The sequence below is a fragment of the Juglans microcarpa x Juglans regia genome, chromosome 6D (assembly GCF_004785595.1).
Source record: "Juglans microcarpa x Juglans regia isolate MS1-56 chromosome 6D, Jm3101_v1.0, whole genome shotgun sequence".
Lineage (NCBI taxonomy): Eukaryota > Viridiplantae > Streptophyta > Magnoliopsida > Fagales > Juglandaceae > Juglans > Juglans microcarpa x Juglans regia.
Genome location: NC_054604.1, coordinates 24,159,494 through 24,184,755, shown reverse-complemented (window position 1 = coordinate 24,184,755; position 25,262 = coordinate 24,159,494). Strand labels below are relative to the sequence as shown.

Genomic DNA, 25,262 nt, shown 5'->3' with positions numbered 1-25,262 from the left:
ACAGTCCAAGAAACAGTTGGGGAAAGAAGAAATACACCTTACAAGAAATTTGAACGTTATAAATAGTTAAACCAAAGAAGAAATTTGGTTTGGTAAGCTACATTTTACAAGATAAAGAAAAAATAATTATTTATGAATAATATGTACGTTAAAACAATTAATATTTACTTTTTTGATAATGAAAAAATATTCAAATTATAATTATAATTAAATAAATAAAAATGTTAAAATTAATATTTTAGTCTGCTATTTGATATTGTTAAAAAATAACTAACTAAATTTATAAAATAAATTCTCAAACTAAATTTTGATTAAACTTTGTTAACGACACTACTAATGCTATATGTTGGGTTCTGGTTGGAGGATTCGCTAACCATTTTGTCTGTGTCGATGGTTAAGGCAGGGCAAAGTACTCTTCTACAAGACGCTCTGTAACTCCAAAATCCAGAAGCACTATCGTCGTCCATGGCTGCTTTAGCCTTCACACCCCGCCATCAAAGACCTCCAATCCCACCAGTCTCTACTCAGACCAAGTCTCCAAAACCCAGAATCAGACCCAGAGTCTCACTCCAACCCGCTCCATCCTTCTCAGACCCCTTTGTTCTCCAACTAGCAGAAACCCTTGAAGATTCTCTGCCCACTTCGTCCTCTTCAACACCGTTGCCTCTTCAAAAGCTCAGAGATACCTCATCCGAGACCCTCCTCTCAACCCCTTGGCCCTCCCGCAAAGACGAGCCCTTTCGCTTCACAGACACCTCCTTCATCAAACACTCCCAAATCAGTCCAATCACTCACCCTCCTCACTCCTCTGCTCTATCAGGCGTTTCTTCGAATACCCAGTTCCCTAATCTTGTCATTGCTGATGGGTATGTCGTAAATTCGGCGAATTTGTCCGAATTGCCAAGTGGGATTTTTGTTGGAAGCTTGTTAGAGCTCTCTGAGGAGAGTATCACCAAAAGGGTCTGTGAATTCTTGACTAATTCAGTTTGTGGGGACTTGTTTTGGTCTATCAATGGGATTGGCGCGCCGGATTTGACAGTAGTGTATGTTCCGGCGGGGTGCAAAGTAGAGAATCCGATTTTTTTTAGGTACATTTCGGTTGAGGGTGGTGACGAGGGTTCAAATGCATTGCCCATATCAAATCCGAGGGTGTTTGTGATGGTGGAGAGGGGAGGAGAGATTGATATAATTGAGGAGTTTCTAGGTAAGGATGAGAAGAAGAGTTACTGGGCGAATTCGGTTCTGGAAGTGGTGGTTGGAGAAGGTGGGAAGGTTCGTCATTCATATATTCAAAATCAATCTTTAAATGCTGCTCATATAAAGTGGACTTCTGTCCAGCAGGTGAACTTTTGTTCTTGCTATTTTCTTGTTGTTGAATTTATGCTTTTTTTTTAAATACAGTGCTTGTTTGATATGTTTTCAATTTGGTGAAGATTGTTGGAAATGTGAATTATTTTCCTCTTTAAGCATACGATTGCATCAATTTTTCTGAGGTATCATTTAGCATGAGGAGATAAATGGGCCACTTTGAGACTTATACATGTATTTATTTTAGTGGCTTTTGCTAAGTATTGTAAAATGTGTGGTTGTTAACACATATATGAAAAGCACTTACATCAAATTATTGATGAATTGAAACTGAGAACTTTTAAGAGTTATAATGATCCATTGTTATCATATTTAATGTAAAGATGCTGAATTTATTTGTAATCCCCTTTCTTACTTATGAAAACAAAAATTATAATCCCTTTTGGGAAACGAAAAATCTAAATTGAGGATGACCTTAAGCCATCTTGGTAATCCAAAAATAATTAAGAATAAAAATAAAAGGACATGGTGTTGAATACCAGCTCCATTTAAATTAGGATTCTAATAGCTGAAGGAACTATTTCAAGTGACTGGGCTTTTGTGCAGCCCTTCAAACATAGCCAACATTTCTCTTGCATATCTGACACACTCAGGCACATGTAATTCAGTTATATGTGCTTCATGTCTCCTTGGATAGTTTATTTGGCAATTGGCATGCCAAAGTTCCACGGTCATAGACTGATTAGGTTTCCTTCAACCTCTTATGGTGCACTTTAAGATAGGAAAACTTTTGATCTTGGGTTGGTTATGGTTGGGAAAAAGTTTAGCTTTTATAGATTGAACTAGGATATGCCTTTTTTTCATTTTACTTATCAAAAAAAGGATATGCAAAGATAGGGGTAATGGAATTGAGGGCTGTTTCTTTGTGATTCTGTGAAAGCTGGTTCTTAAAATTTAATAATGATAGCTATTTAAGGGTTTTGGGTCATATTTGAAGGATTAACTGGTGGATAAAAATTATGTAAAATTTTGGGTTTAAAGGCTCTAAAGGGTATCAGACGGTTCAAGGGCTGTTTGAATAGTGATTTGAAGAGTAAAAGTGTGCCAAAGAAGAGAAGAGAGAGAGAAATAAACACTCTTGTCCTTAAAGAAAACAAACCTGAGACACTTAGGAGATGTTTGGAAACAATTTATATCTCATCCCATCCCATCTCATCATATCTCATTTCCTTCCCAAACATCATTCAAACACAAACACTTTCAAACTAATCATTACAACTTTCCCAAACTTTCAAACAAAAAACAAAAATTATATTAAAAAATTATATTCTTGCAATACTTTATAATATTTTTTATTCAACTTTTTCTCTCTCCTTTCCCAAAACCCAATAGATACTCCAACTTTTTCTGGTTACCCTTTCAATTCATTTCTCCCTGTTGAGCTCTTTCCTCAACATGGAGGATTCAAATTGCTGGGCTTGGGGTGACACTTTCTTCTTTCAAGGTTTCATAGGCCTCCTTATCTTAATTCATATATGGGTTGTCTGGGAGTTCCTCGCAGCTCGCTGGCAATTCTTGTATCATTGATTAAAAGAATCAAAATGAATGTCTAGAACATAATGCATAGGTGATGCTCTTGAATGTGTCCCATGTACTTGGGCTCTTTCCTATTCTCATGATCAATAAAATCTTGTTTACCGGTCAAACAAATGTCTAGAAAATAGTTTCTATATTGACTGAATTCTAATATACTGTGCTATTTGGCGTTGGTCTTGGTATCAGGCTACTAATGAGCTTCCATATGAGTCATTATTTGCTATACAAATTGGTACAGGATTTCTTATTGAGATGCTTGAAAACTATAGCTTTGCAAAAAGATAGCGTGTATATCTGAAAAGGTGAGATGAACACAGTGAAGAAGAAGTGGAGCTCATAGGATGAATAGACATAATAGAAATTAAAGATATGTTATTAATTAAAGCACTAAGAAACAGAAATTTTTGTAAGGCTAATCAAAACAATTAGTGTCCAGTGTGGTGATGTATCCAATGCTACTTAGTTACATGACAAGGTTCTAAGTTTATGGTAAACTCACATATAAAAAAAAAAGGGTTAATGGTAAACTCGTTCTGAGATATTTGAAAGATTGTATCATTGGGATCTTGGGCCTATGAGCTACTAAAATGGCACTGCCTCTCCTCACAAAAAGAGTGGAAGGTGATATCATGGATTAAAACCCATTAGGTTTGTGGGTAACTTGCCAAGCAAAAAGTATTTCTAGGGGCTTGTTCTTGAAATTGGATGGTTGCATACAAGCTAAGTTGCAATCTGATCAATTTCCATTATAGGCTTGTCATTTTGTTTTAGTAGATATATATATATATATATATATATATATACACACACACGGATTAGTAATCTTGACTAGCAATATATGGTACTGACTACTGATGTAGGACTTCTTATAGACAGCATATCTCTAATCTATGTATAGTACACTTTAGAATAAGAATAAGAAAAGTTATGTTCTTGGGGTTAGTGTGAACAGTTGCAGTACACAAAGGAGAGTTAGAAGACAAAGGGGAGAGAGACAGAGAGAGAGAGAGAGAGAGAGAGAGAGCAACATGGTAAGGCCAATGTGTCTCAGTTCTCATAATACTAAATATTTATTTAACTAATGTGTGAATTCTATACATACAATGAAGCCTATTTATCAAGACTCATATACTTTTAGGCCCTTTTTGGATAGTGAAAGTGTTTCATCTCATCTCATCTCATCTCATCATTACAACTTTTCTAAATTCTCACACAAAATAAATAAGCAATTCAACTTTTTCAAATCCCAAAATAATAATAATATTAAAAATAATATTCTAACAATATTTTATTCAACGTTCATCTTTCATCTCATCTCATCTCAACTCACTATCTAAATGGCACCTTAAACTATTATGGCTAGGCTAGGACTACAAATTTGATTAGTGAAATGAAAAATTCTAAGAAAATGTGATAAAAAAACTCCACTATTAATAATCCCACTAATAATCCAGGGAAAATTAATTAAGAAAAAAATCCTAAAAAAATTATGGTCAGGAAATTAGGGAGGCATAGATCCATAAAGTTTCTCCTAATTCACAGGAAACGACCCAATTAAACCTTACTTTCAGTCATAAGACAACGTGATCACGATGGAGTTTGGGGGTTGACACATAAAATTATACACCCTCATTTAATTTTTTATATTTGAATTTCCAGGGGTTACTCAAAGTTTCCCTCCCCCCACTTTTTGCTTGTATGATATGCCAATGCAGTAGTGAAAATTTTGTGCTTGAGTCATAAAGTTGTTAGTTTTTTAGTAGAAAAAAGTGTTATTTTCTTTTCTCAGTTTTAGAAAATTTAATTTGTAGTGATTCCCTATTCCATTGGTTATTATGGGGGCTATTTAGCATAGTCTTTTAGCGAAAGATTTAAATGCATAAATTTGACCTTGGTTACAGAAACTGCTAGTGCTACAGTTACAAGAGCATAAATTTTGCTCTGCTTTTTCCTATTTTTCTGCCCACTGTATTTCCTCCACTATCTACCCTTCAGTGCTGATAATATTTGTGAAAGGCACGTCAGGATACGGCCTAGTGGTTAAAGGAAGAGCTGAAGGATCAAACTCCTGTGTTTGATTCCCCACTAGAAGTTCCCTAGATTACCTAATCCACAGTTCTGGCCGGTGGGGTCCTGTGTTGGGGTTTACTCCCCAGGGATGGGTTTGAAGGGTGATCTGACTATGGTTGTGAGACCAGTAAAATCTATAATGCAACCCTCTCATATATCTAACAACATTGTCAATTACTTTCCTTGAGGGAAGTTTCTGTTCACTATGCGTTTGTGTTGCCTGTTGTGCTCATGTGTCTGTGAATATGTGGTTTTCTTCCATCTCTATCAGGTGTATTTTTTACAGATAAATCTTTTATCACCACCTCAAGTGTTCTTTCAGCATAATGCTTCATTTCATGAGCATAGTGGTATTTTAAGAACTTGTATTAATTATTCACCTAATGCCTCATAGATGCTTATGCTCTTGGTGCTGTGATGTTTTCATTCTTGATTATCTCCTAGGCACCAAATGTTTGTTAATATAAAGTGCATGAAATTCATTGAAGCCTATTCTGTTCATTTTTTTTTTTAACAGCATATCTTTTGAAATTAATCCAGAAATGGCTGATCAGTAATTAGAAGTTGATTATTTACAGGAATCAGCTAGTACTTACGAACTCGTAGAGGTAAGCAGTGGTGGAAAATTGAGCCGGCATAATGTCCATATTCAGCAATTGGGCCCAGATACAGTCACAGAGTTATCCTCATTGCATTTGTCTATCAACGATCAGACACAAGATCTACATAGCAGAATAATCTTGGACCATCCACGAGGTTATTCTCGACAACTTCACAAGTGCATTGTGGCACATTCTCAAGGACAAGCTGTATTTGATGGGAATGTAAAAGTCAACAGGTAATTCTGCTCTATTTGACGGCTAGTTATGATGAGTACACTTCAGAGAGTAAAGAAAAAGTTATGAGTACACTTTAGTTTTGTTCCACATCATCCTGTGAACTATTTGAAATCATATATGCTGGAGTATATTCTTAGTTCCAAGCCTATTCAGTTTCTGAGTTCTTGTTTGTTGAGGGCTATTGCGCCGCATCGATGGGCACAATTTTTAATTTGATGGCCTTTTATTATTGAAGCCGACTATAAAATGATGGTTAGTTATGTTACAGACTGTCTTGAGTTGCATTCTTATTCTAGTCATTTATCTAATGCTGTTTGATTTAGACGTCCAGTAACTAGTTGCTTGCTGATAGATACACCCTTGTTATCTAGAACTACAAAAATGGAAGAAAGAAAGAAGTGCACATGCTTTGCATCGATTTAATGTTTGCTATATATTTTGCAGATTTGCACAGCAGACAGATGCAGGACAACTAACAAGGAGCCTGCTCCTTGAACCTCGTGCAACTGTGAATGTCAAACCCAATCTCCAAATAATTGCAGATGATGTCAAATGCTCCCATGGTGCTGCAATTAGCGACCTAGAAGAAAGCCAGCTCTTCTATTTCCTGGCACGTGGAATCAGCTTAGAGACAGCAAGAAAGGCTCTCCTCTTCTCCTTTGGAGCTGAGGTGGTAGAGCGTCTGCCTTATTCTTTCCTTAAAAAGAAAGTAGAGAGCCAAATTAGAGAATTGTTGGATCCCACAGTTAAAGGGTCCTCATAGTGGACTATGGACTTGTATGTTTTCTTATGTTTATTTGTTTTAAGAGAAAAAGCTGTGAAATTCTAGAAAATTTTGGTCATTCCGAAATTGTATACAGCCAGCCTAATGCTCCATTTAAATTTAATATACCTAAGGAAAGGGGAAGAGACAATAAAGCGTGAAGAAAAACTATAATTGTACCAAAAATTTCAACTCCATTTCTTAAACTTCTTTCATTTTTCCTCCTTTCTATAGTGTAGAGTTTATCTACACCTTATCGAATTAAACGAACACTGAATGCTAAAATCACTGGTGGTTTCACTTTTCAAGGATACTGTTCATGTGTGTGTGACCTTGAAAATCACGTGATTTCAGCGGCTATCTTAAATGAAACCTTTACACAACATTTTTCATAACATTTTATACAACTATGTTTTAAATGTCCAGGGTATCAAAAACAAAGATATTTTTATGTTACCTATTAAAAAACAAGGATTTATAAGTTTTGAAGTAGGAAGCTTTTTTCCTATTTAGTTACATCACCAATTCCTAATTATTTTTACCCAATTTAAATGCCATTAAATGGAACTCAAATAATATAGTAAGTAAAGCTAAAATTATTAGATGCCAAATGATATAACTGATTAAGTTTGGTTTGTTAAAAGGTTTAAAATATATATTAAAAAAAAAGGGCATTCAAAAACACAAAAAGGAGAAAACTGAAATCCTAAGTTCTTTATACCTTTTTAGTATTTGTATTTTTTTTTTTTAATAAATCACGTGACATCACATGATAGTGTTACATCAAGAAGGTCATCTGAGTTGTAAACTTCAATGGCCAAGTAGCATTTTTCTTGCGATTATAATTTTCATTTAAGATTAGTAGAATCTTTTGGTTTTTCTAACACATTATTTTCCCAACTCATTCTTTTTTGGGTTTTGTAACTAATGGATTCATCTCTACATTAGAACAGTAGAGCAATGTAATAACAGCCTTTACATTAGCACTCTTTTTAAAAAAAAAAAAAACTACTCTTATTTTATAAAAGGTTTAGGGTTTTTTTAAGTTGGTTGACATGCTTACTTTCAAATAATAAATTTAGTTATTACTGCGCATCTGCCAAACATACAAATCGTTTTATAAAACTGGCACAGATAAAAGCTTCCTAGAATGGAATATTTTTCCTTGTATTTCTCTAATGAGAAACTAGGCATTGATTAGAATTTAATAGTGATTGATTTAGGTTCCCAAATAAATGTCCCATTAGTTGTCTGTCGTGTTGAATCGGCTTCAATATGTTGTGGTGATCTTCCTCTTAAAAAGAATTAGATATTAGAAATGGTTGAAAAGGAAAACTCTAATTTGTTAAATGAGTCTTTTCTAAGCTTTTTTTTTTTTTTTTTTTTTATATTTTGTTTTTTTTTTTTTTTTTTTTTTTTTTTTTTTTTTGGTTTTTGGTTTTTATGTTTTTGACTACTTGTTTTAAATCTTTCTTGCATTTTAACAACCCATTATTAACAAACCAAACTTTAGATGTTGGATCTGTCTAAGGTAGATGATGGCAATAGTTAGATGATGTCTGCAGTTGATGCAGTTGGAGTGTTCAACCTGCATATCCATCGAAGACCTCATGCTAAGCACTTCTTTCCAATTCCTCTTAAAGAAATCATGTTGATAAAACAAGTGATCTCTAGTCTACATTCCATGCTACTTCTGCAGAAAGCACAAAGAAGTACATCACTTGCAACAGGAATAAGATCAATCCTCTCGTCCACTTAAAATGGATGGCTCTGCATATAACACCAGGAGTTTTGATCTTTGTATTTCTACAGGTAATTAGATTGATAAGTGAAATGATTAAAATATCCTGCGTGTAGTAAAACGTTATACGGTTAACACCATAGTCACAAAAACATCTTCCTCTTCCAAAAATTGTTTTATTTCTTTATGAAATGGTCATTTCCAACAATACCAATGCCTCAATTTCAAGGATTTCTGGCATGTGAAGTTTATGAGGGACAAAAGGTTATATTGTAGCTGGTTGCCCTGGAGCATCTATAAATTGGAGGATCATTATCACGTGGATAGGTGTGGGCAAGTTTGCATAATTGCTTGAACGTTTGGGAGTACTCATTAGGCTGGCAAGCCTGTGGACTGCTATAGTTCCCAGTGCAGCAATATTTTGGATCCTTCAAACCATCACAAGCACTGTAACACCCGACATATCGACCATCCTTGTTCTTGGCCACTAGGCTACCCGGACACACGTTACTCACATCTTCAATGCAATCTACAACAGGGCACAAACCTATTCCTCCAAGCAGAGACCCGCCATCCGGTTGGATCCGGACGGGCAGGTTGTGCCCGTGGTTCAAGCTCACTTCATAGGAGACCACCGATTGTTTGATGTCGAAATTGAGTAAGGTCACCGGATAAGTGGGTGGTGGGGATTGGCAGTCTATGGTGCCAGAACCACAGTCCCCAGTTTCACATGAAAAATAGGAGACATCGTAGGCACAATTTGTCCTAGCCCAAATGCTTCCACTCCATTGATCAGGCATTGAGAATAGCTCCAAGGTTCCCGGACCGCTCTCAGGATCAGCATCACCAATTGAAGGGCTGGCAGCAAGCCATATTGTGTAAGTGCATTGGTTTTCGAAGTTGAACGTTACCTCAGAGTGTGCACCTGAAGAAGATATGCACAACTGGTTCAGATCAATCACGATAATTTTATCACATTAAGATGACAGGAGTGCTCAGCATTGTGCCAGAAAGATTCGAACCAAGACACAGAAAACAGAAGAAAGAATCAATTACCTGTAATTAGTAACAAGAGAAGAAGGTTGGTAAGAGTTTTGCTACCCATCAAACCTTGGCTTTTCAGTTATCAGATGTGAGAGTTGGGATAATGGAATAAGTTGAGAAAGGGAGAGTTTATAATTGTAGAGGCTTTTAGCGTATCGGGTACGATATACTTAATTTATATGGAAGAGATCACTGAATTTGGAAGGAAAGTATAATTGGAATGTGAAAGTTTTTTTGGCTGTAAGACTTGGCTTCCATGGATGCCAAAAGTGTAGATACTATGCCATCAATGCCTGATCTCAACCTAAGGTCAGCATGTTGTTTTGTTCTACATAAATGTTGAAGTGAGCAAGGCTGTCACTTTCCAATTCTAAGCCCCATTATTCTTTGAAATTTGTTTTATTCTTTGGAATTCCATTGGCTTTTAGAAAGCAAAGACATTCCTCAGAAACATATCCATTAAAAGGTAGTCCAACTAAACTTACTTGTGTCAATCCATCTTAGTTATAAGACAAGAACAATGCAAAGATCTCGTTTGGAAACTTTTCCTTTCATATATTATTTTGGAGTTTATTTCTAATTTTATTATTCCCATTAGTCTCCTTCACCGATAGAAGATTCTCGACTCCATCACTGATGGTACTAAATTTAGGTTGTCTTTGATTTCATTTAGGTGCTGTTTAGATAGTGAGTTAAGATGAGATGAAAATTAAAAGTTACATAAAATATTATTATAATATTATTTTTTAATATTATTATTGTTTTAAAATTTGAAAAAATTGAATTGTTTATTATATTTTATACGAGAATTTGGAAAAGTTTAATTGATGAAATGAGATAAAACATTTCTTATATCCGAACGAGATATAAAGAAAAGTGCTACTCACGTCCATACTCTACATTCAATAGGATTGTTGAAAGAAAATTTATATTCCAAATCAAATTATACTACATAAATAGTGTGTGGTGTAAAAACCTTCAAATAAAATTATTATTGTTAAAATTATAATTAGAGTTTATCCTTTTGAATAACAAACAAAGACATACATTTAAACTAGATTACAACTTATCACTCTTCCTGTGTACATATAGAAAGAGTAAATGTCTCAATATTGATTTAGAACAAAATTTTAACAGAATCAGATGTAGGTGTCTAGAGCATAATTGTAAAAGAAAATACATAAATTACACAAACTTAACATAAATTTTACCATTTCTAAACAAGTTCTGTTTTATATATATATATATATATATATATATATATATATATATATATATATAATTAAATAATGCTAAATACAAGCAGAGTACCTGCAAACCCATACAAACTCTTTGAAAAAAGTGAATCCCATCATAAAAAAATAGATTGTTCAAGTGAGTTTTATTTTTTTTCAAAAAACTTACACATCCTGGACTTGCACAAATCATATTTCGGTAAGTCCGAATAAGGTTAAGATGAATACAAACAATATCATATATGAGTAATGCTAATGTTAGATGCAGACTTAAGGCGTATAAGCCCTTAAAAGAAGTGAGACTCTTCATTAAAAAAAAAAAAAAAAAAATTGTTCCGTATGGGTTCCCCCTTTTTTCAAACAACTTGCATATCTTATACTTGCACAAAATATTTTTTATAAAAGAAACCGTCATTACATGCACATTTTTTTCTTTTTTTTTTTATTATTTTCCTGGTTTATTTCCTCTCTTGAAAGTATGACAAACCCCAAGTCAGCCATAAGCTAGCTTTAAAAAGCCTTAAAATAATTCCTTTTTTATATTAGCAATTTAGCTATTATGACTATGTTTATGAAGAGAAATAATACTTACAGTTTTAAAGTGTGTAAATCGCGTGCAATCCTGTTAAAACAAGTTGATAAATTTAAAATCTAAATGAAAAAAATTATTTTTTTAATAATAAATTCTACTTTTTAAAGAAATGAATACATGAAATTTGTACTGAATATAGCATTAGTTATTTATAAATCAACTTATAAAAAATCTAAAAATAAGTAGGGGGCTTATACACGACTATACGAGTCTTTGTTTGTGTTGGTCTGGGCCCTAGAGGAGATGCGGGCTCAAGCTGTATCTTATAATCCAACTTTAATTTTCTTTTTCGATTTTTCACCCCATCCATTTTTACATGCCTAATACTAGGGTTGAGGGCGGATAAGGTTTGAAAAAATATCCCAAGACATAGTAAACTAGCAGATTTTTCTTCAACCAAAGCTCTCTCCGTATCTCTCATGGCTGCTGCTCTGTCTACTGCTCTTGATGTTCATTTTACAGGCAATCTCTCGGACACAAAGAGACACAATATCTTCAAATCTCCGCTCAGACAACACCCAACTAGAAGATTTACCATTTTGTGCAGCTCTTCCAAGTCTCCCCCAAAAGCCTCTCCCAATTTGATAGAGCCATACCCGAAAAATCCATCTTTATCCGAGCAACTCAAGCCTTTATCCACAACCACCCTCTCAAAACCCACCAAGGACCAAACCCAGCTCATATCCAAGCCAAAGTCCACCTGGGTGAACCCCACTAGGCCGAAACGCTCCGTGCTCTCCCTTCAGAGGCAGAAACGCTCTTCTTACTCATACAATCCTCAGGTCAGAGAGCTCAGGCGCTTTGCTCAGAAGCTCAATGACTGTGATGAGGCTGCTTTCTTGGCTACTCTTGAGGAAATTCCACACCCACCCACCAGAGAAAATGCACTTCTAATACTCAACTGCTTGAAGCCATGGCAGAAAACGCGTTTGTTCCTCAATTGGATCAAGACCCAGAATTTATTTCCCTTGGAAACTATATTCTACAATGTCACAATGAAGTCTTTGAGGTTTGGAAGACAGTTTCAGCTCATGGAGGACCTTGCCCATGAGATGATTAGCAATGAGATTGAGCTTGATAATATCACATACTCCACCATCATTACTTGTGCCAAAAAGTGCAATGATTTTGATAAGGCTGTGGAGTGGTTTGAGAGGATGTACAAGACTGGTTTGATGCCTGATGAGGTGACTTACTCTGCTATCCTTGATGTGTATGCGAAATTGGGTAGTGTTGAGGAAGCTTTAAATCTATATGAGAGAGGGAGGGCTAGTGGGTGGATACCTGACCACGCCACATTCTCTATATTAGGGAGGATGTTTGGTGCATCTGGGGACTATGATGGTATTAACTTTGTGTTGCAAGAGATGAAGTCTGTTGGTGTGCAACCTAATTTGGTAGTGTACAATACGTTGTTGGAGGCAATGGGTAAGGTCGGGAAGCCAGGTTTGGCTAGAAGTTTATTCAAGGAAATGGTTGAATCTGGGTTAACTCCTGATGAGAAAACGTTGACCGCACTTGTTAAGATTTATGGCAAGGCGAGGTGGGCTCGAGATGCCTTAGAATTGTGGGAGCAAATGAGGTCGAACAGGTGGCCGGTGGATTTGATTTTATATAATACTCTATTGAATATGTGTGCAGACCTTGCATTGGAGGAAGAGGCTGAGAGGCTATTTGAGGACATGAAGAGTTTAGAGTATTGTAGTCCAGATAGTTGGAGCTACACGGCAATGCTTAACATATATGGGAGTGGAGGAAAGGTTGACAAAGCGGTTAAATTGTTTGAAGAAATGTCCGAGTTGGGTGTTGAGCTCAATGTGATGGGCTGCACATGTTTGATTCAGTGCTTAGGGAAGACCAAGAGAATTGATGACTTGGTTAGAGTGTTTGCTGCATCTGTTGAAAGAGGGGTTAAACCAGATGATAGGCTTTGTGGATGCTTGCTTTCTGTTGTGTCTTTATGTGAGGAAAATGGAGACGTTGATAGGATTCTTACTTGTTTGAACCAAGCTAACCCAAAGTTGTTTTCCGTTGTGAAGTTGGTAATAGAAGAGAAAACTAGCTTTGAAACCTTGAGGGATGAGTTCAAGAGCATTCTCGGTGAAACGGCAGTTGAAGCCCGAAGACCCTTCTGTAATTGCTTGATTGATATATGCCGAAGCAAAGAGCTTCACGAGAGAGCTCATGAGTTGCTCTACTTGGGAACCCTGTATGGATTGTACCCAAGTTTACACAGTAAGACTGTAGATGAGTGGTGCTTGGATGTTAGGTCCCTATCTGTTGGTGCAGCTCAAACCGCACTAGAAGAGTGGATGGGAACTCTATCCAAAATTGTTCAGCGCAAGGAGGCATTACCGGAGTTATTTTCAGCTCAAACTGGCACAGGAACGCACAAATTCTCTCAAGGACTGGCCAATTCCTTCGCTTCTCATGCCAAGAAACTTGATGTACCGTTTAGGCAGAGTGAAGAGAAAGTTGGTTTTTTTGTGGCAACTCGGGAAGATCTAGTGTCATGGGTGCAGTCACGGCTTGAAAGCCCTGCTGTTGCAGCATAAAGGATGATGAACCAACAGTAATTACAGTCTCGATAGCTTTCATCATTGCTTTAATATGATGATATTTGCAATTTGGATATGTTATATTAGCTTTAGTCATCCATCTAAGAAATATCAATTACATATAGCTTTCACCATATTGCAGACCTTCATCTGCTTTCTAGTTTTGAAATTCAGCAATATCTTATCTTGATATCAAACCAGATTGTACGCTTTGATTTCCTTCAATTCCTCTGAAATGCAATAATCAATCATTGTTCTCCTTCAAGATGCAGGGGCGAAGCGATTTTACTAGGCCCCCTTTGTTTTTACAGATGAAATGAGACGAGTTGAGATAAAAATTGAAAGTTTAAGAAAATATTATTAAAATATATTTTTTTAATATTATTTTTATTTTAAAATTTGAAAAAATTGAATTGTTTATTGAATATGCTAGGCCCACCACTTGTCCATCCCACTTGTGCATCCCGCTCGATGTGGCATCCCGGTGGCGTGCAGAATGGATTAAAAAATGGCATCCCAGGTGGCATCCCACTCTCCCTTTCTTCATTTCCCTTTCAAATTCCTTTGTTTTCTCTCAACTTTTTCCTGAAAATAGGAAGTGAAACGAAAAATCTTCTTCTCAGCATTCTTAGGTTTTTTCTAAATGTTTGGAAGCTCAGAAGATAAAATGCCGAGAAACTGAGATTTTCTTTGTTCTATCAATTGTTTCCTTCTCTCCATTACCTAAGGAAACAAAATGTATTGATTGCCGATTCGTTTGGTTATGCTCTTACAACTCAGTTTTTTCCCGTTGTTTTGGGATTAAATCGGTTCTTTTCTCTTATATTTTAATTCATTCTAGAGATGGAGGGGAGGATACAGGTTTCTGAGGCGTTTCGCTTTTTTTTCTTTATTTTTTTTCCTGAGATTTGATTTTTCTATATGATCTTTGGTTCATTTTTCCATTGTGAGATTTCTTTGTACAGTTGAAGAATGAATTGAAATTAGCTTTTGTAAATCTTGATTGTCGTATGAAGTTTGTGTGACAATGAAATTAGCTTCTGTAAATCTTGACTGTCGTATGAAGTTTGTGCGACAATGAGAGATGGGAGTTCGAAGAAAAACAAGGTTTAAGAAATGCCACTTCTCTCAATTTGTCCGCATTTCCCCTTTTTGTAAGTAATGAGATTGTTGACTCTGTATTACTTGGTAAAGCTTTCATGGCCCAGGCCATTGGTTAAGAAGTGGTTCAATATCAAGAGCAAAGTTGAGGACTTTCACGCAGGCAATGTCCTTTATGAAGGTGATAATGGCCGATCAGTTATGTCGATTTTCTGCACGATTTTGATGCGATTAGGGCTCTGGACTCTGAATTTGGAAATATTAACTTTTATATCAACAACAAAAATGGGATTTTTTTGCCCATAACTGACTGACTTGCTTTAACATTCTTCTATACCCTTAATGCAATTAGCACTATTCTCCTTCTGCATCACTGTTGGGTACAACAATTGCATTTTTCTCGGGTGTATTGAAGTCTGCAAAGTCCATTAGCAGCTCCTGATCTTTGTTGCATGAATGTATGATAATGATGCATTCAACAGCAAAGATCACAACTTTAAGAATTTTTGTGTTTCTTTTTCAGTTGGTGAGAAAGAGTGGAGGAACAACTGTTCAGAGAGGCATGAATAGTACTGGTGCCTGACGGGATCTATCGGGGAGGGGTTTGGGAGAGGAGTTTTGGGGGGTTTTGCAAGGGGTGAATGAGTTTTGAAATGGATTGGGACGAGATTTGTCAAGGAGGGAAGGGGCGAGCTTTGAAATGATGTAAAAAAAAAAAAAACAAAAAGCAAAACTGGCAATCCACGTCAAGTGGGAACCAAAAGCGGGATGCACAAGTGGTTGTTATAGTAGCACCCTTGCTTATTTTATTTTATATAAAATTTTGAGAAAATTGTAATGATTAAATGAGATGATAATGATTGTGAAAACAAACAAAACTTAAGTTAAATTCGTTAAAATCATGTATATTCTACACTCCCTCTCCCTAAAACCCTCCTCAAAACAAAAACAATTGATTTTAGTTTCAAGTCTCTACATATTATATATTGCACCACCGTCTCACTTATTTTATTGTATTGCCATGACCTTACAAAACTGCACAATTTCCCTTCTTTTCTCGTATTCCTCTTTTATCCGAACTAACAGACCCAAAACTCATTGACTGATTTTTTAATGTCTTTGAAAGATGATAATTCTACAAGTAATTCTTAAGCAGCAGATGGTTCACAATGTTCTAAGAAGTAAATTGCCAACTCTTGTAACCCGCAGTGGTGAAAATCCACCACAAAAATTATAGTAGCTCATTGTTGACAAGAAGGGAATCCATCAAGTTCCGTAAGTAAAATCTGTAACCCCCACCAATTTACAAATTACAACCACAATTTCTAGGCTTTGTAAAGGAAGAAAGAAAAAGAGCAATTGAATGAAAAGACTCATCCTATGCAAAATTTCTATTTGTTTTTTTCTTTCTAACCAAAAAAAAAAATGTCTAAAAAGGATAAGGAAAAAAAAAAAAAAAAAAAACAAGATTTGTTTTTCTTTCTCCTCCACAGAACATTTCCACACCACCGCCGCTGGCAGATTCCCGGTTTTCAACCTTGAACCAATTCTTTTTGGCATCTACTCGAAACCTTGATGAATATCTAAGACTAGCCTTTTGCCAGTAATCATACAGGACTCCCTCTATTAGCTGTATTCTTATGCCGTGCAACAGAAAATAAAGCTCATTTGTGAAAATTCGGCTACCCGTTGCGAGTGGCTCGAGTTGAAAATTGGAGCTGCCATTTCATTAGTAGATCACTCGTGTATGAAGGTTTCACAGGTACTTTCCTGATGACTTCCAAATTCTTCCTTCAAGTGATATAACCATAACAGTGACATCATCATGGTATTTTCTGCGATCTCCTTGCGGGATGTCCAATAATTCATGAAACTCCAATCCTGCAAAGCAAACCACTGCAAGTTTACCACGTGGAAACGCACAAAATAGTAGTAGACTGGAAATCATTAGACTTGAGTGATGTGGAGAAATGAACACAGGGTGAATGGAGTCTCTCTACTCTCATATGGCTCGCATTTATTCCCAAAGATCGAATTTAATCTTGATTAAAAGAATTTAACAGACTACCTAAACAAAATAAACCCTGCTACAGGGGTGGAAGAGCACTTTCAAGATGTCTACATTTAATCCAATAACCAAAGGGTTGAGCTATATTGTGTGCGATATTTATATAGAGGAGCTGCATTACTCAGAACAGCCAAATGAACAGAATACAAAATGATATTCACTTTAGAGTTATTTTCAGACATTTGGTGGAAATTGTTAAAACCGCTGATCCTCATATTAACAGATCAGATAGCTTAAGGCAAACATGCAACCATACACAGTTTATATTCCAACATTAGAATTTGGCGATCAGTTTAATTACTTCCCATGTAAAAGTATCTACTTTATCTGATGGTATTTCCAACACTAGAATCTTAGGTTGGGGTTAAGACATAGTAGAGTTGACTAGAGTCCGTGTTGACATCAAATAATTTTTCTACCAACTCTTTCATCATCTCAAAGACCATTTTTACAGTTCACATATAAACATCAGTGTTTGAGAAATGAATGACGAGATATTAATTGGTAGGAAAACTATGTACCAGCTTTCTTGGCTGCACGAAAAAGAAGCTCCTCTATCAAATGTTGTGCAGGATCTCCATCAGGGAACTTCTCCATGAAACTCTCAACAAGAGAAACCACTTCCTGATTACTCAGATACTGATATAGACCATCAGATGAGAGGATTAAGAACTGATCTCTAGGACAGAGTCTATGGTGACGAAGAGAAGGTGAGCAGGATATGTAAGGGGCAGTACCAATGTACTCATTCCGAAACATTTCCAGCAGTGCATCATTCCATTTGGGCTGCACCAACATGTACATCATGTTATTATGCACATCTAGACACTGACAACACATGACATATCCAAATAAACTGTATATTAAAAGCTTCATTCAGTGGACAATGGACATGAAGCACAAGCGTGACTTTTTTGGCTGCACTTGCAAGTTAGTATGTTTACACCACCACCAGAATATTTTTTACTTGATTTGATTGAATCATACAACACATTATTTATTGCATGGAATGCACACAGGACATGTGCACAATCAAATCTGACATTGTACAACTTGACCATTTTTAAAAGTAATAAAACTTCAATAAAAAATGCAAGAGGTGAATTCAGGTATACAGGAAGTATACAAAAGTCACCTATCTAGAAGTAGAAAAAGATAGAAGAAAATTATGAAAATACGCTCATCAGTTGAAAACTTATTAATCAAGAAACGGAGGGGTGGATGAGCTTGGTAAAGATGGGTTACTCCATTAACCAACAATTTAGTTTCACACAACAATCCAGCAGACATGAAAAACATCATGCTCGAATATCAGAATATATCAAGATGCTGCATAATTTTCAAAGGATGAAGATTTACTCCCCTATGAAACTACCTATGAACCATCCCCCTATATTATTATTAAATGAAAGTTAGTGCTATAAACTTATATCATGCACTCCCCATTTTTTTAATAATAATATGCATACTTAAGTTAAACTTATAATAATAAATGAAATTATTAAATGAAATTTTTAAAGAAATTTTTACTTTTTGTTCAAATTACTAGTCTTTTAGTTTTCCTAATGTGTTTTTTTGTTTTCCCAACTTATAATCTTTTATTTGGCACACCATATAAATAGCTCTTTGTCCTGCTCTTCATTAAAGCAAAATTTATGAGTTCAATCATTAACATAGAAATAAAGAATAGTACAGGGCTAGGATCAAGTTGCTCAACCCAAATTTTGGCAATCGCAATACTGACATTGACACTCCTTCAAAGGTTCTATTTATTATAGAATGCCTAAATGTATTCTAACTTGGAAAATGCTAGGTTGCCCCCCCATCTCCCACACCACCACCCCCCCCCCCCCCCCCCCCCCCCAAAAAAAAAAAAAAAAAAAATTGATCGAATTGGAAAAAAAATACTTTTCAAATTTATTAAATTTTGAAAGGTAAAAAAACACATGCGTTCAAATTGGGGGCTCTTTAGAAGGATCCTTTTAACTTAGTTACATAGAGTATTTTTTCATCTAATAACTTTGGCCATTCCTACACATCACATAGGTTTATAACTAGTTAAAGTATCATTCTTAAACTTACCTTCTTCCTGTTACATATTTGTTATCTTCCCTGCCCCAATCCCCAGCCCACCTCCATGATAAGGAAAGGACAAATAGGGTGGTCATTCACAACATACAAGTATGTTGTACATCTTTTTTTTTTTTTGATTGGCACCAGGTGTCCGAGAACAATGTCCCGACTAATCCCAAGGGTGCACATGCCCTTGGCAAGGAGTTTCCCGCAAGTGCACCTTAGGTAATTCAAGAGGAAAATCCCCCAGTCCGATGGCCCCTAGAGATTTTTTGCATCCAAGGGGATTTGAACTTTAGACCTGAGAGGAGCATTCCCTCAAGCTCAAGGCCTTTACCACTTGAGCCTACCCCTAGGGGTTACATCTTACTTCATTTAGAAACTGAAATCAGTTGGCCATTCACACGCTTTTTCTGGGCAATAGCTTTAGGTTTTAATGGGCTTAACGTTCATGATTTCCTTGTCTCTATTTATTCTTCCTAGCTAGGTGCTCTCTCTTTTATACACCCTATCTGCTTGGCTACACCTATTAATATTAATAAGTTTTTAATTAAAAAAAAAACTCAAATCAATTTCCAAAATGATATTCATATGGAAAAAGTGGGAAAGAGAAGCCCAGAGCAAAAAGATGCAGAACTTTTCGTTTCTCAAATGAAAAATGCGTGTGATATGTGCCAACTTGGAACTTTTGAGTGGTGAAAACTGGATCATAATACATTATTTAGGTTATTGATTGACAGGTAATTAATTATATATGCTTTACAGGTTTACTTGTAAAATATATATATATGTGCTTTACAGGTAGCCAAATTTTTTCACAGGTAGTGAATAGCCCAAACCTCACCAGGATCTTCAAACCTATATATGTTAACATTATTGCCACAAAAAAAGCCACGTATATACTGCACAAGAATTTATTACACAAATATGGAAAACACAAAATGCAAATTAAAAAGACAATATGATAAGTGATCTGACAATATAGTTTTCTTCTTTTCTAGAAGATGTGTCTCATCTCGATGCCATAATTACCTTTAAAACTTAGGAATATGCAGTCATCATGAGAACAAATCAGAGGAAGTACAGATTGCCAACTGTTCGATGATACTTTAATGCAGACAACAGTAAGATACTTTTCTTGTTTTCCAGAATTATTTTAGAAGGGAAAATTCTAAAGTCAAATTACCAAGAACAACAATAAATCTGAGAACCTGTTTCAGAAATCCTGCGCCGAATGCTCTGGTAACCTTGAGACGACCTTTTACTCTATCATTGACAATGCATTGTTTGTCATCTGGGTGCTCACTCTTGATTCTTATGACTTCCTGCAGAATGATGACTGAAATTATTGGAAAAATCTGCAATACCAATCATAATTACAAAAAAAGATACCCATAAACACGGAAAATAAAACAAGCATAAGAAGAAAAGCATCCAAAGATTCACCATACGAGATGGGTACTCAAAACTTTTCTTTTTTATAAGAATAAAGTTTTATTGATTGTAAAGAGGCACAGCCCAAGTGCACAGAAAATATACACAGATTACACCTAGCAATACCTACTGACAAAAAATGGATACAAGCAAATTATGAGAAGTAGCCCCATTACAATCAATGACAAAAGCCCAAGAAAAAAGAGTGTTGAAGAAGAATCTTTTCAGCTCGTCCAAGGAACGCTCCCGGTCTTCGAAACATCTACCATTCCTCTCCATCCAAAGGCACCACATGATACAGTGAGGAATCATTTTCCAAACCGCAGCAATATGTAAAGCCTTAAGATTAGTATAATGCAGAAATGAGAAAAAGAGAGAAGAAAAGCTACAAACTTTACCACAAAAATAAATCTCATACACGATTTGTAAAGCCTTAAGATCAAACCTCAAGTTATGATTTCCTAAAATCTATCAGCTTAGAAGGCACATGCGTTGAGCATGATGTAGCATACACTTGAAAAGTGGCTTGATCCCACAGTTCAACAATGTAGTTTCTTTTTTCTTTTTTGGTTTTTAGATAAGTTAGTTTGGCAATGTAGATTTCATTGAAGCACAGGAGATAAACAAATACAGTAGACTAGAACTGATTCAACCCTTCATGATCATGGCTACATCCACGCTTCAAGCCACAAGAATCAAGGAAATGATCAATTTTAAGCCATGCAATTGGGCTTGATCCTTCCCTCAAAAGAAATAGCACAAACCCATATAGTTTTATTTTCCTCTTAAGAGAAATAAACCCATCCAAGGGTGCTCCCAGTGTAAAATCTGAAGCCCCTACGCAATCTCAGGAGGAAGAGAAAGATCAAAAGAAGTACAGGTGCAGCAGATATTAAGAAACTATAAACAAATAACAATTTGTACAGAAAAAAAAAAAAAAGGGAAAAGAAACTATAAAATATGCACATCAATAGAGAAATAGACAAAGAACAATTTGCATATCTAGTGACATATATGCATCAAATCAACATCCACAAAAGAAACACTTGTCATCAGAGCAGATTTGGATTTTGAAAAAAAAAAAAAAAGACTGGCAAGGAAGCTTCTGCACATCTTCCTTCTTCACTTGTAAAAAAAGTCGCCAAGTGCATAAAGACAAATAAAAAAAGCAAAAGACAGGACAAGAAAAAGGAAGCTTCGTCAAATCTTCTAGTGTCACCAGTAAGATTAGACCAATAAAACATAATTTTCAAAACCAGTCACTTTTCTAAATAAGTTTAAATATTCTCATATAATTGTCTTAGGAAACAAGACAAAATCAAATAAATAAAAAAAAATCATAGATTGCTAAACTCCAAGCTCCGAACCCATGTGTACCACACTAAACTCCAAGCTCCAAACCCATGTGTACCACACTCTAAATCAGAAGACGCATTGCAGATAAGTAAGAGATTGGGATTTTTTCTGCCCTTCGAGATGGCATCGAAAGCTTTAAGAACTATGGTATGGATTAAAATACCTAATATGCATATTAGTAAGACAAGGGAGCGCCTTTGATTTTAGGCCACCAGCAGTGCAGAACACTCTCATCCGCGACCAACAAGTTTTCCAAAACCGGAAAACACAAGTAGCAAGAAAATAATTGTTTGATCATAAGAGTGAAAGCTGATAGTACTGGCTACATAATCATATCTAGGGCAACTTTAGTACTGATGCAGAGTCCCTTTGTAGGAATGGCACCTTCAAGGAACATTTGAGGAGTTCGTTCCATTTTTATTATGAAATTAACATTTCCAAAGATCTGAAATGGCGGCAAATATAGGGTCCAAGATTTATTTCCTTTCTAACCTCCTTAATCAAACAACAGGAAGAGTGATCTCCCATATACTATCTGTCCTGTTCAGTAAACCATTAATAACCAGAGGATATCACAAGTTTGAAACACCAGAACAATCAAGAATTGCTAATGGGAAATGGATAGTGGTCCCATTGTCACAGTCTCAATAACTAATGGGACAAAGGCATGTGACCTGAGCCTAGATGAAAGGTCTTAAATATCTTTTTATGCCAAATTTCCATGAGTAGATCTATTATTTAACTGATTTCAGCTACAAGTGCCACTGAAAGAATGAAATTCAATATCTGAGGTTTTTTTAATAAGAGATACCTGATGGTTTTCCAAGTACCAACTACTGTTCAAGGCAAAACAAGAGTCCATAAACATCCAAGTCTACAAAGGGTCAGAGGGACACCAAATGAACACCAATTTGAAAACAGACCAAGTTTTGCACCCACGTGATTCCATCCAACACATGCAAATCAGACAGTACGTCCTTCAACAAGTTTCAGCAGTGACTATTCAAATCTCAGTGTCAACAGCCAAAAAAGAAGAACCCAAAATTTCCAGCAAATGCAATAAGGAACAAGTAACAAACTTGAGATTTTTACAAAATTCAAAACTTACATCTTCAATGCTCGTGCTGTGATCAGTGGAGAGCTGCAAAGCCACCAATCTCATTGCTTGAGCAGGAGCATCGCATGCCACTTTAAATTCCCTTTCACCCATAGCTGAGGATTCCTCGGTTATTCCCTCCATGCTTGACCCATTGTCCTCTGGCTCCCTCGGTTCGGTTGTACTTGAACCAACCTCCTGCGGCTCGTACTGCGCAACAATAGCCCTACTATCACCTATATTCATCACGTACACATCCTCATCCCTCATTAACACGACCAATAAACACGAACCCATCAATGCAAGCTCCGGATTCGTATCAAGAACCTTGTCTGTCATGTCCAAATAAGCGAGCTCTGTAACTTCGAGAGCCTGAGACAAGGCCCTCAAAACCAAATCATGATTCACCGGCCCCTCCTTCTTCTTCCTCCCACTTCGCAAAGACCTCTCCTCCGTTCTATGCTCAACTTCAACCTGCTCTTTCTCCTCCAACCCAAACCTCCATGGGAACAGCTTCCTGCCATGACCCTCTTTGTGCTTCGATAAACCCTGCTTCAATTTTGACAACAAAAGCCACCGTCTACTGACCGCCGAACCTGCATTGTTCACACTAAGAGCATCATCCACAGAAAACGCAAACCTATCCGATCCTGAAAGATCGAGCCCATCTTCTGGGTCATCCTCAGCGAGAAATTCCCAAAGCCTACGCCTCCGAATTTCTGTTCCCTCCAATTGAAATGTCACTCTCTTGGCCGACACTCTATCAACGGGAATTGAGTCCGATTTCAAATTCAAATCATTCCCATTTCCACCAATTTCACTTTTAACCTCTCTCCTGGAGTTTTCCATGGATGGGTTAGTTGCTAAAGCTACATTTAATGAGTTCTCATAATTACCGCCATCATTAATATTACTGCTACTACTATTATTATTATTATTATTATTATTATTAAGATTACTGGCTTCCTCTGCTTCTTCCTCAATTTCCCAAAACAAGCCCTGGAGCTCATTGTACACGGCGCGATAGAGATTACCCATTAAGAACTCAGGCGCATCCGGGCCGTTAAACCCGTCATAAATTCCAACGAACAACCACCCCTGCTCCTCCGAAACGACAATGTGTACACGATCCTCGCCGGCTTTACCGAGCGCCCACTGTACGTTCTCGCTCTCGTTCCTCACCTCCGCCAAATCGTCCCCATCCGTTGAACCTTCCCTGCGTCCCACGATATTGAGCACTGGGACCACCCACGGCCTCTTTTTCTCCGAAAAATTCCGGTAGAACGCCTTCCGAATCCCCGAAATGCCCTTCCTCTTCCTCCTTTTAACGTATGCACCACCGAGCGGAGCCGAGAAGGGGACCGCACCACCGGTTTCGGAGCTCGCGGCGGCGATGGTGTCGAGTGGACCTGACAGCGCGCCGCGCTCGATTGGACCCGAGAGGAAGAAACCGCCCCGCTCCATGGGGCCCGAGGGGTCTCCGCCACCCCCGCCACGTGGCACGGGCTGGAGAGGGAGCGCGCTAAACAACGACGTGCTCTCAAAGCCATTCACAATACTCCCCCTCACGCCACCACCAGCAGCACCAGTAGTGCCAAGAACAGTGTCAGTGGCATCGTCGTAAATATTGTCGAGCTGAAGGACAGTTCTTGGAGTGGAGCTGTTGGCGCTGACCGAAGCTCCGGAAATGGTCTTGAACCCGGTCTCCGGAAAACCAGGTCTGACCCTCGACCCGGACGGTTCGTGAGAGGGAGAAAAGCGAAGGGAGCTAGTGGGGGAGAGGAAGCGATCGGACTGAGTGGGAGAGAGGAAGCGGGCGGAAGATCGAACGTAGCAGAAGGAGTGGCCTAGGGTTTCATCCAAGGGTTCAGAGGGCGCGAAAAGCAGGTCCTGTTGGTTGTGGTCGGGCTGGTTGCTCGTCCGGTTCTCCGGTCTGAAGCAAGACAGCAGGCTCGACACTCCACTTCCCATCACATTTGACGAACTCCACCGTTTGGCTCCCGAGAAAATCCCAGCTCTATAATATTTTCCGGCAAACTCCAAAGCAAAACCACCCCCCCAAAAAAAAAAGGAGTGAGAGAGAGAGAGAGAGGGAGTGTTATATATACATAATGTATTCGATGTATAGTGTTTGCTTATTATAATATATTGGAGAAGACTGACTGTCTCACCTCATTTTGTTTTTTTTTTTTTTTTTGTTTTTAGAGAGAGAAAGTGTGCGAGTGTTTTACTTTTCTCTCTATTAAATATTTAAATTTTGTTTTGTTGCTTTCATTTTATTTTATTAATTTTTTTTTGTTGTGTGCAGTTAGCTGTTGGCTCTTGGTCGACGGTTACACGTGGTCTTTTTCAATCCAAAATACACAGTGACACCTCGGATGCCAGGTG

At 37.0% G+C, this 25,262-nt stretch overlaps 4 protein-coding genes across 7 annotated transcripts; 2 read left to right on the top strand and 2 right to left on the bottom strand.

Annotated features, from left to right (window-relative positions):
- Positions 1-399: 399 nt before the first annotated feature.
- Positions 400-6,655, top strand: LOC121235154 (protein ABCI7, chloroplastic). Its single transcript, XM_041131428.1, has 3 exons — positions 400-1,341; positions 5,553-5,812; positions 6,258-6,655. Exons 1-3 carry the CDS (start codon positions 466-468, stop codon positions 6,574-6,576), a joined length of 1,455 nt encoding a protein of 484 aa, XP_040987362.1. The 5' UTR covers positions 400-465; the 3' UTR covers positions 6,577-6,655.
- A 1,833-nt stretch (positions 6,656-8,488) lies between these two features.
- Positions 8,489-9,494, bottom strand: LOC121235155 (pathogenesis-related thaumatin-like protein 3.5). Its single transcript, XM_041131429.1, has 2 exons — positions 9,374-9,494; positions 8,489-9,242 (listed from the first exon to the last, which is right to left on the bottom strand). Exons 1-2 carry the CDS (start codon positions 9,420-9,422, stop codon positions 8,566-8,568), a joined length of 726 nt encoding a protein of 241 aa, XP_040987363.1. The 5' UTR covers positions 9,423-9,494; the 3' UTR covers positions 8,489-8,565.
- A 2,030-nt stretch (positions 9,495-11,524) lies between these two features.
- On the top strand, positions 11,525-14,011 carry LOC121234969 (pentatricopeptide repeat-containing protein At5g46580, chloroplastic). The gene has a single exon (XM_041131136.1). It carries the CDS (start codon positions 11,608-11,610, stop codon positions 13,741-13,743), a length of 2,136 nt encoding a protein of 711 aa, XP_040987070.1. The 5' UTR covers positions 11,525-11,607; the 3' UTR covers positions 13,744-14,011.
- A 2,011-nt stretch (positions 14,012-16,022) lies between these two features.
- LOC121235052 (protein phosphatase 2C 29) lies at positions 16,023-24,984 on the bottom strand. 4 transcript variants are annotated; one of them, XR_005934497.1, is made up of 5 exons: positions 22,887-24,984; positions 20,200-20,313; positions 17,653-17,701; positions 17,437-17,554; positions 16,706-16,728 (listed from the first exon to the last, which is right to left on the bottom strand). XR_005934497.1 is itself a non-coding variant. In XM_041131265.1 (4 exons), exons 1-4 carry the CDS (start codon positions 24,843-24,845, stop codon positions 16,604-16,606), a joined length of 2,463 nt encoding a protein of 820 aa, XP_040987199.1. In that variant the 5' UTR covers positions 24,846-24,983; the 3' UTR covers positions 16,023-16,603. The 4 variants fall into 4 exon arrangements, 3 of the variants coding, with proteins under 3 accessions (XP_040987199.1, XP_040987201.1, XP_040987200.1); XM_041131265.1 differs by having other exon boundaries at positions 16,023-16,728; positions 17,437-17,701; positions 22,887-24,983; XM_041131267.1 differs by lacking the exon at positions 16,706-16,728 and having other exon boundaries at positions 20,175-20,313.
- Positions 24,985-25,262: the final 278 nt, after the last annotated feature.

Excerpts from the sequence above, each read along its gene's own strand:
- LOC121235154 (XM_041131428.1), top strand. The coding sequence starts at position 466 with ATGGCTGCTTTAGCCTTCACACCCCGCCATCAAAGACCTCCAATCCCA. Across the intron at positions 1,342-5,552 it reads AGTGGACTTCTGTCCAGCAG|GAATCAGCTAGTACTTACGA; the intron begins GTGAACTTTTGT and ends GATTATTTACAG. Across the intron at positions 5,813-6,257 it reads GGGAATGTAAAAGTCAACAG|ATTTGCACAGCAGACAGATG; the intron begins GTAATTCTGCTC and ends TATATTTTGCAG.
- LOC121235155 (XM_041131429.1), bottom strand. The coding sequence starts at position 9,422 with ATGGGTAGCAAAACTCTTACCAACCTTCTTCTCTTGTTACTAATTACA. Across the intron at positions 9,243-9,373 it reads TCTCTTGTTACTAATTACAG|GTGCACACTCTGAGGTAACG; the intron begins GTAATTGATTCT and ends TATCTTCTTCAG.
- LOC121234969 (XM_041131136.1), top strand. The coding sequence starts at position 11,608 with ATGGCTGCTGCTCTGTCTACTGCTCTTGATGTTCATTTTACAGGCAAT.
- LOC121235052 (XM_041131265.1), bottom strand. The coding sequence starts at position 24,845 with ATGGGAAGTGGAGTGTCGAGCCTGCTGTCTTGCTTCAGACCGGAGAAC. Across the intron at positions 20,314-22,886 it reads ACAGCACGAGCATTGAAGAT|GAAGTCATAAGAATCAAGAG; the intron begins GTAAGTTTTGAA and ends ATCATTCTGCAG. Across the intron at positions 16,729-17,436 it reads TCGTGCAGCCAAGAAAGCTG|GATTGGAGTTTCATGAATTA; the intron begins GTACATAGTTTT and ends TTTGCTTTGCAG.